Source organism: Sycon ciliatum, chromosome 4 (genome assembly GCF_964019385.1).
Source record: "Sycon ciliatum chromosome 4, ocSycCili1.1, whole genome shotgun sequence".
NCBI classification, from domain to species: Eukaryota; Metazoa; Porifera; class Calcarea; order Leucosolenida; family Sycettidae; genus Sycon; species Sycon ciliatum.
This window is the reverse complement of record NC_088646.1, coordinates 26,978,886-26,992,763: the sequence shown is the minus strand read 5'-3', so window position 1 is coordinate 26,992,763 and position 13,878 is coordinate 26,978,886. Positions and strand designations below refer to the sequence as shown.

Below are 13,878 nucleotides of genomic sequence, written 5' to 3'. Positions count from 1 at the left end.
GATACCGATTCCCACACTGGATCGCGGAGTGAGTGGACCAATAACTACTGTAGTGATATGAAGGTAACAGTCACAGGCTATGTGGCTAAACCCTTGCTACAAGTACTAGTACACTGTCCCACGAGTATACTGTGTAGAGCCAAAACACGATTAGTTAGCAATAGAACTAGGCTGAAGTACATGTACATGTACGTTGTTACTCAGAGTTTTATTGTTATCCACCAATCCTCAGACAACAATGATGATAGTATTGATACTATTAGTGCAAAGTGCCTAAGATTACAGGAGAGGAGTGATGAAAACTACCGTGGCAATTTTAGCAAAGCAGATAGGGACGAAGATGAAGGCGCCTTGATGTGAGGTGATGAGATTGCATTTTCATTTTTCACCAGTATCATAATTATTGTCTGAGAAGTGGTGGATAACCATGATGAAACTCTGAGGAACAACACGTCAGCCTAACTCCATTGGTATGTTATGAAGGTAACAGTCTTATGACAGGTGTCGTCTTCTTCTACATGTATGCTTTAAAGCTCATTGACAGTCAGTAGTCAGTAAGTGATTATGCCGTTCTTACTCCTTGTGTGAACACACCTCAGACCTCAGACATGCCCATCGCGGAAGCGATGATCATGATGATAGCGAACAGCTATAACACACACACACACACACACACACACACACACACACACACACGCACACGCACACACACACACACACACACAAAAGACAAAGAACTATAACTTCAATGTACATGACTGTATGTACATGTAGTTGTAGCGACTTCGGCGATAATTTAACAGGAACGCAATACAAAACCATGTAGTTAGTTGCTCCAATACTGCCACTGGGCTCTCGCTTTCCCGCCGACTTGACTGGGTACTTGACTGACTCACGACTGTCATCCGGAGCACACGACAAGTCCATCAAACCTTCCCGGGACTCCGAAAACCTGCAAGAAAGCACTACTCCCTGCTCGCAGTGTTTCGGGGCCGGCTTCACCAATGATCAGTAAAAAAAGTAAAGTTTGCACGTCCGAGTCACAACCGGCTATACATGTACAACCAATGTCAATGATCAGTTGTCTGAGTTGAGCTCGAGAAGTAGTTGAGTAGCTGATGTTTACGAGGCGTTTGTCGCGCTGGAAACGGAGAGTCTCTGTGAGTTTGTATCCCTGGTGATGTTTTGGCCTGGAGACTAACACTACACACAGTACATGAGTGGTGCTCTTCAGACTTCAGCGAGTTCAGGCACTTGCGACCATTTGAACCGTATGGGATCTGGCCCCGGTTCGGACAGCCTATACTAGGAGTCTTTTGTCAGTTGTCGCGACAATGTTTTTGTCAGGAGCACTGCTTTCAACACAGTGTGGCTTACATGTACCTACATGTACATGATTGTATACTGCCATGTTTACTCGTAGTTTGTGCACTGCAGATGTTGAGATACATGACATGTAAGTACTGTTATGTAGTGGACCCGTTCACTCTCTGCTGGAAACAACGTGATGATTGTGTTCGGTGTTTCTAGCCGGATTCGGGTGTTCTTGTCGCTCTTTACTGTTCCCTCTTGTCGTTGGTGTGTCCTTCCTGTGTCACCTTTGCACACTTTGGATCACACGCGACTCTAGTTCAAAGTAATACTGGTACATGATGTACATGTATGTTTCCTAACAGACACTGTAGTATTATTATGGCAGGTAGGAAGCTCCACCAATGTCCGGACAACAATACAGGGATTCAAAGGTGCAAAGAGCAGTCAGGCGACACTGAGACGAGACTATTACGTTATGTTGGTACGTGTATATGGTACAAGTACGTTATCATAGAGCATGGGATAGGGGGCATACGAGATTCAGAGGTGAAAATAAGAGTTTCACGAGACGGTTTGAGGTGGTGAGACACTAGTGATATCATGAGCTATGAGGGAAGACAGGCGCCCGTGAGAATGGGAATGGGGAAAGGGTATGAACGACACACGATCATTGCTATCAGTATGGCTCCTGGACCTGTGACCCGGGGGGGGGGGGGGGGTCATGAAGGTGATTCTCGTTGGAGACAGTGTAATTCTTAGTGACAAGATGGAGAGAGCGCACAGTGACGGCTAGTTTGAAGCAGGGAGTCGTAAAATACCGGTATTTTACGACTCCCTGGTATGGTGTGAAGCCTGGCTGCGCTATTGCCTTGGCAACGCTGACAATATATCTAGCCCGCTACAAATAAGTACAATGTGCTGAAGTACAATCATGGTACTGAAGTACATGTATTAGATAAACCTTGTTTTAGTTCACACATAGTCACGGTATGACATACAATGTAGTCACATGTTGTTCGTTTGACAGCATGAAACACAGTCCGTTGGCGTTGCCATGGTCCCAACGGACCGGGGCTCTACCAACCGTGGATGGCTGTACATGTACTTGTAGAAAGGTCACTGCTTGCGAACACGGTGTCCTCCACCTTGTTTCATGCTGTCAATCCAACAAACGTGTAGCGGTTCAGAGTTCAGAGTTCAGAGTTGTGGAGCTCAAGGCCAAGCTGCAAGAACGTCAAGTCAGGCAAAATACAAGCATGAAATCAGGCTAGCCGGGGCCAAGATTGCCAATCAAGAAAATAATATTAATACCAAGTACCGTCTCTCGAAATATGAGCACAGCTACATGTACATGTCCGTGAACAAGCAGAGAGCAGCAGCTGGTTTGGTTCAATACTATAACAATTTTAATAATTATTATATTATGTGTAGACGATGAAAACCTGTTGCAAGACTCTACGATGTCGCATACATTCAAGACAGGCGACGAAATTGAACAGTAATAGCCAAGATGGAAGATAGCCCTACCTAAAAAGCATGATACAAAGCCATCCAAACATTCAGTAACACACATACACACACTGTGTGCAGGCAACAGTGGTATACATGATGTACATCTAACTAACATCATGCCTATAGAGGTCTTTCCAATGAGTCATGCCGTGCGGCCTATGAGGATTCGGGCCAAAGATCATCGAGTTCACCACCGATCACCGGACTTGAAACGGAGCTTGGGTGGCAAAAAAAGAAGACTGCACTGGAAGGAAACAGTGTTTTTCGAAAGCAGTTCCATTTTGCATACTGTAGTTTGAGAATACCAAAGGGCTGCTCGCGATCGGATGTTCTCACACCTGGATCGTCTTTGAGTTGTTATCGTTTTCCCTACGATGGAGAACGACGGAACCAGTGGATGACGGACACACGACTCGAGAACTTCGCTCCTGATGCAAATACTTCGAAGTACACGAATATTGTTCCATCGCTTCGTTGGCGAAGAGAAAAGTCATGATTATCCCCTGTCACCCCAGTACGTATCGAACTAACTAACCAACTTGTTCAGCTCATTTGTGGCAGCACCAGTAAAGGCGGAAACACGAAGATGATTCCGAACACTATCAACTTACTTAGTTTGTTGGGGTGCAAGGTATAGCTGGAGTTTGATGATTGATAGGGCTGATGCTGATGGTAATGACTAATGTACCCAGCTCTATGCACGTACCTCTACATGACTGGTGGTGCTAGCTATTCTAGTACTGGCCCTGGGTGCAACTCATCATCTCTTCCATGCCAGTGTGTATGCCTCATGTTCTGCACAACGTGTATTTCCTTTGTCATGGATAAATACTCTGATCGACCTAGTTGCGCAATCTTCTTCTGCTTCCCACTTGGTTGCTGCGCTGTGCAGTTCTTCATCTGCTGCGGCACATACTAGTATACCTCATATTCTGTCTTTCTGGCCGAAAGCTCTGTCGCAATATTTAGTTCTGGTCAATTAGGTACATGTATTCAGCTTCTTGATCTTCTTGTGGTGAGGATCATCTTGATCTTACTTCTTGTGTAACTCTTGCAAAGGCAGTAATGGAGGACACTCTACCGGTAATCAGCAACTGCTTATGGAGAATGCCAGGTCGAGGGACGACCAGGAAAAACAATTGCTGTATTGGATGTGCATTCATCAGCGTGTTTTAAGATCAGGACAACTAAGTTCGCCACTACACCAACTTTTTGGCTACATAGGAGCAATGATGATGACGGCCGTGTTTGACTTTGTCAGTTTTCGTGCTACCAGCCACCGCATGTCAACATTGTCATACTCGTACTGATAAGGAAGAAAAACCCACACACGCACGCACACACACACACACACATGGATACACTGACAGGCATGCAAAGCAAGAGAGACAGAGAGAGAGAGAGAGAGTCAGGCAGTGAAAGAGAAGTGAGATTACTTGTAGGTTATGGGCAGGGTGCTCCAATTTCTGCCCAGCTGAAGTAAAATCCATGTACACTATTTTCGTGTAGTGTTCATTGACGGTGCCAGCCACTGGTGACCCAGTGGTGTAGGTGTTGACATTCAGCACACATCACATTTCAGTCTCCAACGTAAATTCAGTCAAAACAACACTGCACTGCAGCAACATAGGAACATGCTTCTCCCAGGCCCACCATGCAAGTGCAGTGTGCGCCAAGAACAATTCCAGGTAATTCAGCAGCTACCCAAGGATGGACAGGTTCGGCAAAAACACTCCGCGAGTGCCTGACGTTTGCAAACGTATTTTGTTGACAGTTGTTGTTTCTTCCTTCGATTGGGCAAGACACGATAATGTGCCAACTCAGCCAGCAATGAGACACATGCATTTGTATCCATCAGGGCTATTGTAAGACTTTAGAGAGTCCTTTGCATATGTGCTGGGGACATTCACTAAATATTTAGAGAGGCCTGGATACCCAACGTAGGGGGATTGGCTGAAAGGTCTTCGTCCATAGGTAAATATGGATCAATGTACTGGGCCCACGGATTCTGTCAATCTTCTCGCGGCAACGCCTCTTCAAGGCTGGAATAAACAGTAGAGTAACTACGGCTAGTAATCCTCGCGACTTACCGAAACTATTCACCACATCAAAGAAAAGCAAAAGTGCTTCACCACTGCGACGGCCTGCAACATCATTTTCAACCGTACACCGAACAACACATTTGATTCTCTTTTTGCCACCCAAGCACATTTTACCGTAGGACACGGACTTGTCTTATGGGTGATCTTTGGGTGGACACCGGGAAGGCGCCAAAAAGGTGATGTAATGGAAAGTCCTCTATAGAGGTCTTTCCAATGAGTCATGCCGTGCGGCCTATGAGGATTCGGGCCAAAGATCATCGAGTTCACCACCGATCACCGGACTTGAAACGGAGCTTGGGTGGCAAAAAAAGAAGACTGCACTGGAAGGAAACAGTGTTTTTCGAAAGCAGTTCCATTTTGCATACTGTAGTTTGAGAATACCAAAGGGCTGCTCGCGATCGGATGTTCTCACACCTGGATCATCTTTGAGTTGTTATCGTTTTCCCTACGATGGAGAACGACGGAACCAGTGGATGACGGACACACGACTCGAGAACTTCGCTCCTGATGCAAATACTTCGAAGTACACGAATATTGTTCCATCGCTTCGTTGGCGAAGAGAAAAGTCATGATTATCCCCTGTCACCCCAGTACGTATCGAACTAACTAACCAACTTGTTCAGCTCATTTGTGGCAGCACCAGTAAAGGCGGAAACACGAAGATGATTCCGAACACTATCAACTTACTTAGTTTGTTGGGGTGCAAGGTATAGCTGGAGTTTGATGATTGATTGGGCTGATGCTGATGGTAATGACTAATGTACCCAGCTCTATGCACGTACCTCTACATGACTGGTGGTGCTAGCTATTCTAGTACTGGCCCTGGGTGCAACTCATCATCTCTTCCATGCCAGTGTGTATGCCTCATGTTCTGCACAACGTGTATTTCCTTTGTCATGGATAAATACTCTGATCGACCTAGTTGCGCAATCTTCTTCTGCTTCCCACTTGGTTGCTGCGCTGTGCAGTTCTTCATCTGCTGCGGCACATACTAGTTATTAGTAGTATACCTCATATTCTGTCTTTCTGGTCAATTAGGTACCTGTATTCAGCTTCTTGATCTTCTTGTGGTGAGGATCATCTTGATCTTACTTCTTGTGTAACTCTTGCAAAGGCAGTAATGGAGGACACTCTACCGGTAATCAGCAACTGCTTATGGAGAATGCCAGGTCGAGGGACGACCAGGAAAAACAATTGCTGTATTGGATGTGCATTCATCAGCGTGTTTTAAGATCAGGACAACTAAGTAAGTTCGCCACTACACCAACTTTTTGGCTACATAGGAGCAATGATGATGACGGCCGTGTTTGATCACGACTTTGTCAGTTTTCGTGCTACCAGCCACCGCATGTCAACATTGTCATACTCGTACTGATAAGGAAGAAAAACCCACACACGCACGCACACACACACACATGGATACACTGACAGGCATGCAAAGCAAGAGAGACAGAGAGAGAGAGAGAGTCAGGCAGCGAAAGAGAAGTGAGATTACTTGTAGGTTATGGGCAGGGTGCTCCAATTTCTGCCCAGCTGAAGTAAAATCCATGTACACTATTTTCGTGTAGTGTTCATTGACGGTGCCAGCCACTGGTGACCCAGTGGTGTAGGTGTTGACATTCAGCACACATCACATTTCAGTCTCCAACGTAAATTCAGTCAAAACAACACTGCACTGCAGCAACATAGGAACATGCTTCTCCCAGGCCCACCATGCAAGTGCAGTGTGCGCCAAGAACAATTCCAGGTAATTCAGCAGCTACCCAAGGATGGACAGGTTCGGCAAAAACACTCCGCGAGTGCCTGACGTTTGCAAACGTATTTTGTTGACATTTGTTGTTTCTTCCTTCGATTGGGCAAGACACGATAATGTGCCAACTCAGCCAGCAATGAGACACATGCATTTGTATCCATCAGGGCTATTGTAAGACTTTAGAGAGTCCTTTGCATATGTGCTGGGGACATTCACTAAATATTTAGAGAGGCCTGGATACCCAACGTAGGGGGATTGGCTGAAAGGTCTTCGTCCATAGGTAAATATGGATCAATGTACTGGGCCCACGGATTCTGTCAATCTTCTCGCGGCAACGCCTCTTCAAGGCTGGAATAAACAGTAGAGTAACTACGGCTAGTAATCCTCGCGACTTACCGAAACTATTCACCACATCAAAGAAAAGCAAAAGTGCTTCACCACTGCGACGGCCTGCAACATCATTTTCAACCGTACACCGAACAACACATTTGATTCTCTTTTTGCCACCCAAGCACATTTTACCGTAGGACACGGACTTGTCTTATGGGTGATCTTTGGGTGGACACCGGGAAGGCGCCAAAAAGGTGATGTAATGGAAAGTCCTCTATAGTCCTTCCCGAGATTTATTTGAAGGCGAGAATTTTAACGAGATGCCTACTTTCCTATACCAGGCCTCAGGGCAGGGAGGGTGTGAAGTTCAGAGCCCATGCCTGTGTGCAGGACTTCCACATCTTGCTACACGGAACTAACATGTAGGGGGTCTTGTATTCACAATAATATTCCTCATTGCAGCATAGGTCCCAGCCAGTCCAGTAATTGCACCAACGACCAGCACAAATAGAAAGAAACCTATCTGAGCACGGTGCAAGGTGGCACCGGTAGCTTTCTTCACAATCCAGTAGTAGAACAGTGGAGGAAAGATGAAGTTGTTGAGCGCCATTGACGATGCACCAATCAACGCGGCATACTTGTGGAACTCAGGCAGAGCCAAGCCCATAGCAAGAGTAAGCACTAAGGTGCTTGCACGAGCCAGGATGTGCTTGAAGCCAACTTCTACAGTGCACAAGAAAGAAATACGGGAAAGGAAGATAGGTATACATGTACATGTATTTAGTTGAGACTTGAAAACACAGTCATGCACTCGTCAAAAAGAGTATTACATGATTGTACAGTACAGTTTGCATTATGCAGAGCTCACTGACTTGTCAGTTTGAGCACTCTGGCAAGGTACGTTCGGGCCTGATTGGAAATTTTTATTTCCATTGCTATCAGGTTCGGCCTCATTTTCTCTGTGCTGCGCTGATGAGTTCAAAAAGAACGAAACAGCATGCTGTCCGCAGATTGAGTGATTGTACAGTACTGTATATACATGCACAGTATTAAACCTGTGTTTGGCGATCACTGAAGTCCCTAGCAGTCATTTCCAGGGGCAGGGTAAACGCAACCAATACAAAGTCAAAGATGATGCATAACTCAGGAAATACGCATGGATTGTCAAATGAAAACCAAAAACGATTTCAAAAGCAAAACAAATAGTACAGTGTATGTGCATGTACAGTGTATGTGCATGTACAGTGTGACATGTACAGTGTATGTGAACCCAAAGCAAAAGCACAAAACTATGTACCCGTAATATGATTGACTATAATAAGATCACCTCAGCCTTGTCTGTATACCAAGGCAATACGAGACTCCGGCAATACCGCAGCCTACAAATACACAGATACAATTTGACCTGTGCACACAAAGACCACCTGTTCCCCAATACTTCAGTTTTCTTTGCACCATCCCCCCCCCCCCCCCCGGCCCGTGGCATGGTTGATACGCCCAGCTATATTACACCTCACGAACGTGGTAGTGTACTCAATACACCAACAACCTTTTCACGTTACTTGTACGATCCTTGGCCATATCCTGGCCCCTAAGTAATAGTTAAACATGTCTAACGGTGGCTTGGGAAGGTTCTCTTGCTCCTGTCGTCATCTACAAAAACACCCACATGGTATTATATAAACATTACGCGACCTACATGTATTCCCGCTCAACAGTGTTCATTGGTAACTAGTTTACTGATGGATTGTTCATTGTTGCCAACACCCAATATTATACGCATGCGATATATCTAGTCAGAACACTATTCACCCCAATCTACATGTAGTGCACCAGTGGGCAGTGGAAGAGCTGACAACTGTACAATCATGGCTGTACTGTATACTAGTATTGTTGACTTCGAGGTCACGTGAGTGGTGTAGCTACATGTATAATGCAATGGACACTGGAAGATCCTCAGAAAGAGTGAAGTCGGTCATGAACATCATGTTACCTGCAGTTAGTATTTCCCATGGCATGTTTTATCCTGGATACTCTAGCGTATCTCTATTTCGTACATCGTTCTAATGCCTTGCTGACTTACTTGCAGGTAGATTCAGTGCCTCCTCCAGATGTTGTGAAAGTGGTAGCAGTGACAACAGTGCGTAACTCAGGCTGTATATACAATTTAGCACAGAGCTAACCTTGAGGACGACCTGCACTGTTGGGGAGCTGCGACACCGCACGCTGCTGAGTGTGTTTGGATGGGAGTGTTGGCCGAAAGCCTCCACGCCAACCACGCCGATAGACAAGCACATCAGAATGGAATTGGTGAACGCAGGGAAGACGGCGCGTGTGTAGTGTTCCGGCTTGCGCATGTCGTGTTGCACTGTGGGTGTGACGGACATCGGCGACATGGCAAATACTATCGTGGACAGACCAATCCAGAATGACGCGAACGTGATGTTACTGCCGCTCTCCTGGAACGGAATAGTAGATACTGTTGATTCTATTGGTGATGATGTCATCGTCCAGGGAGATGACGTCATGTTCGTTTGAAATATCATCGTGGTCGCATTACTGACTATTTGTGAGCCGGGAGGTGACATTGTGTTTTCAGGGTATACTTTGCTCAGAATCACCGCAAGAAGCATAGTGAGTGACGCAGAGGTTGTTACTGGCACGCCCGATGTTCCCAGCCACCATGCATCCATCATAGTGCCGAAACAGACCAAAGGCAGAAGAATAATTGCCCCTAACACTGCCCACACTCTGACAGAGAAGTGATCAGGCAATAACACATCTGCTGTTGATGCTGCAGCGAGAAGCATTACGACAGCAGTTCCAAAGTTTGTGAAGTCCACTGAGATCAGAGTAGCTATTTCCCAGAAACGACCACCGGCCTCCTTGGCTATAGCAGGGTACAAAAAACACGTCTCACTTTCTAATGACTGTACTGATCGGGCCAAGTTTCCATCATAATCACCCAGCATCTGCCCACTAGCATAGCCATGTACAGCATAACCGTTGCTCCGAGGACTATAGCCATTACGCCGGCCGGCAAGGATGCCTGTGCCAAGGCATACGGCATTGATATAGGAAGCACAATTGACACCATGATCATTCCGCTAGCGGTGAACGCACTCAGGCCTTTTGCCCGGGAAAATCCTTCTCCATTGCCCTCATCGCTTTGAGAATTACATTCTTTTAGCGACCCTGGCTTTGTGTTTTCCTGCAGCAAACTATCCCTTTCTGAACCAGGCATACCATTGCCAAGGCGGTGCCGCAAGTCTTCTCCGTCAGAAGTGGAAGCGTTGGCCCCATCTTCAGACAACTTGATTAGCTTCTCCGCGTCCATCTCCTCTGAACCTGTATCACCGGGCCTGCCTAGTGCTGGGCAATCGGACAATCGCGGTATTCCGTCACTACTATTCGGGTGCAGGGACAGGTGTGACTTTCAGCAGCTGGTGCTCCGTTCACGACCACACATGCGTGAAGCTGGTTCGGACAGATATTCCCGGATTCAAGTCGTCTACAGTTTGCAGTTCCCAAATCGGATCAAAGACTTCAGTAAAAGGTGTGAACCGCCAGACCTCCTGCCCAGCCATGCGCTCCTCGACGGCACAGTTTGTTGCAAATTCTTCGGGTGCGTTGCCTTTGCCTTCTGGATCTCGACTTCATCTACACAACACGATTGCAGATTGTAGACTGTAGTACTTCATGCAGGGTCTACAAACTGATAAAGAGTACTGCAACTGCAGGAGAGATGCACTACTACACTCTACAGTCTCAGTGGCGTGTCCAGGATTTGGCTGAGGGGGGGTTGCGGCCGGGATCAAGGCGGGATGGGGTGGGGGTAGATGACATCATGCTACTGTCCCAGGTCAGCCATTTTGAAAATCAATGTCAAGAAGCTCCTCCTGTAGCCCCTTCTTCAACAGTTATTCACCCGAACGGCCCCAGAGATTGTTCCGGAGGATCAGCGCACCACACGGGGACAAGTGTCGAACTTGCTTCAAGTCCCCACGGTGGGCCTGCGGTACGATCGAGCATGATGTTTTGGGGAAGCATTCTCTGGAACGCTCTCCCCTCTGATTTTAGAGTGATACGTGTCCCTGGTCCCTTCCGAAAAGCTCTTTCTGCCATTGATATACTTACTTTGTCCTCGTTAAACTTTTATTATCTGCCATAAATTCCAACCTTCTCATCTATCAATCATTTGTGCATGCATGTCTATAAAATCAACCACGTGTTCCTGACTCGATGAGATTGTCTTTCTATTCTTTGACTCCATGAAATTATTGTCTTTCTATTTCTGACTCCATGAAATTGTTCTTGATATAAATTTTTCCCTTTCTTCTTTTGGTCCTTTCTGTCTTAAAGTTATTATTATTATTATCATTAATTTTCTTGTTTTCCCTTGCATATCATCCCTTCATCATTCTGTGAGAACCTGTCCTATGCCGGGGCAGGTGAGAAGGCATCTCTGTCTGTTCATTTGGTGAAGTAAAAATAAACAACAACAACAAGCCGTAAATCTCACACACCACGACTCACGAGCAGTATTTCTGTACACGCAGCAACAAATGTACATTGTAAACTTCAAATTTGCCGTTATGTGAGCGAATCAACTGCTTTTTTCTTTTGTTTTAATATGCGAGTCCAACAATTTCTCACCGCTCTCAAAGCATCCTTTACATAGGCAGCGGTACTTGTCACTGTGCGCTGTTCTTTATGTTCTGGCTGCTCGCTGACAACAGGTTCTTCCACGTCTGGCGGAGTTTGACTGTCAGTCCGCTCCGAAAGTTCAACTGGATTGTCTGGAATAACAGCGACTTCATCACTCCCACTGTTTCCTGTTGGAGCGGCAGCAGGAGTTGCGCCGCCACAGGAACGCTTTACAAAAATTCCAGGCTCTGCTGGCTAGAGCTTGGCCTTTTGGGATGTCCCTGAGACATCGAAGAAAAGCCTTCGAGTCAACCAAAACACGATTCGAACGAGGATGATCGCCTGAGCCCTCGGCATTCGAATCGTGTTTTGGTTGACTCGATCGAAGACTTTTCTTCGATGTTTGTACCGTTGAAGACGCGTCGAGCGCGTCCCAGCAGGGATCACACTGTACAACAGTACACAGTCAGGTCACCGTGTTTCTGTACTGTAGCCGTGCATGCTCACTGTACGTAGACTCTACTCTGTCTCTAGCTCTGTAGTCTGTGTAGACTGTACAGTGTACTCGTACTGTACTAGCACCGTGCAACTGCTTTTGGACAATCGTTTCACTTTCAGGCCGCGCGGCGCGCGCGCCCCGAGCCTAGTCTAGCTCGACCCGGCGCGCGCCCTGTATTATTTTTCGAAACCTAGGTCGAAATTTTTGAGGGGGGGGCGCGCGCCCCCCGCGCCCCCCCTACAGTCCATTCATAAAAAAATGGGTCCTGGCTCTGGCGAGCTCCCGTATTTGGCGATTTTTCGTGATTTCATCGTACACAGTGCAGTGCTGCGAACTTTGAAATTTGAAAAAGGGTCCAAAAAGGGTGCCTGAACTGGGGTTCGAACCGCAGAATGCACTGTTGCAGGCGGGGTCAAACGGCCTGGATTTTGATGGTTTTTCCCAATTCAGTGCTTTTGGGGCAAAACCTGGCCGAAATCCTATTCTTGCTATGGCTTGCTTTTTGGACAAAAAAACTTCAGAAACATAATTGGAAGAGGATTCCATATGGGATTGCAGAAAAAAATTCTAAAAAAACTCAACGTTTGACCCATTTATGGCCAAAAGCTAGAAGTTCATTTTTTTCTGAATGGACTGTAAACCCGCCACTGAGTCTACCAGTGTGGTCTACAGTGTTACTCACTAAGTACAGACGTTAGTGTAGCGCTTTCAGCTGCCGACGTCTCGTCTGTAGCTGCGGAACACGTTTCTGTCGTTTGCTACATATGGCTCATGTCTATTTCATTTGCGACCTACAACCACATCATTATTTTGAACTACACTCTACTCTCTAGTCTCTACAGCTAGCTACTACTGTACTAGTACTAGTAGTAGCCTGTACAGTGTACTGGCTGTAGTACCAGACGAGAACTGCTCGCCCTGGCGACAAGAGCAACAGGAACGCGGATCTCTGTAGACTAGAGAGACTAGACTAGCCTAGGCTAGAGCTACATGTAGCTGAGCAGAGATAGAGTCTTGACTGCCTAGCGCCTGTGTGTCAGTCTTTACGGTGTGTGTGTGTGTGTGCGCGTGGTGTGTGTATGTGTGTGTGCATGTGTGTGTGTGTGTGTGTGTGTTCCCGCGCGCACCCGCTCACTCAGCGGGCGTAGCATGAGGCTAGCCAGCACGCACAAAGACCTGCAGAGAAAGATCGCACTGCATTGTACGCATGTTTTACACAGCGCGTCTCACGATCTGAAATCGAATGGCCGAAGAGCCAAGAATTCAAGCAAGGAATGCTGCCAAATCTGTCGACCTATTAATCAAAGTACAAAAGAGAAGTCCTCCAGCTCCAGAGTGTTCTCTTAAGTGCATTCTCGCCGGCTTGCCCCGAACCACCGTGCGTGAACTCAAGTAAAGCCAAGGTAACCTTGGACTATGCACTCAGTCAAACTCAAAGCCCACCTGCCACCTGGGCAGTCAGACCTAGTACCTATTCTCAAGTACTAACTACTAACCTTGCTGTACCAGGCAGTAGTCCTCCGCTATCTAGCTCTAACTACAAATTTTGGAGTTTAGGTACCACTCGTCACCCTCGACCTGACCACATGCACATAGGACGAAAACGCTTGAACAACCGGTCAGGGGGGGGGGGGGGGGCAGGAACTCGATGGTTGTACCGGTACAACTGACGCTCAGGCTCTCAGGCTCTCTCTCTCTCTCTCTCTCTCTCTCTCTCTCTC

At 46.7% G+C, this 13,878-nt stretch overlaps 1 protein-coding gene across 1 annotated transcript; it reads right to left on the bottom strand.

Annotated features, from left to right (window-relative positions):
• Nucleotides 1–7,291: 7,291 nt before the first annotated feature.
• LOC135813493 (uncharacterized) lies at nucleotides 7,292–10,348 on the bottom strand. The gene is made up of 3 exons (XM_065326586.1): nucleotides 10,258–10,348; nucleotides 9,095–10,060; nucleotides 7,292–7,734 (listed from the first exon to the last, which is right to left on the bottom strand). Exons 1-3 carry the CDS (start codon nucleotides 10,346–10,348, stop codon nucleotides 7,427–7,429), a joined length of 1,365 nt encoding a protein of 454 aa, XP_065182658.1. The 3' UTR covers nucleotides 7,292–7,426.
• Between the last annotated feature and the right edge of the window lie 3,530 nt (nucleotides 10,349–13,878).

Coding starts and splice junctions, on each gene's coding strand:
- LOC135813493 (XM_065326586.1), bottom strand. CDS start 10,348: ATGGACGCGGAGAAGCTAATCAAGTTGTCTGAAGATGGGGCCAACGCT. Junction 10,061..10,257: donor GCGGCACCGCCTTGGCAATG/GTATGCCTGGTT, acceptor GCCTTGGCACAG/GCATCCTTGCCGGCCGGCGT. Junction 7,735..9,094: donor GGCACTGAATCTACCTGCAA/GTAAGTCAGCAA, acceptor TGTGCACTGTAG/AAGTTGGCTTCAAGCACATC.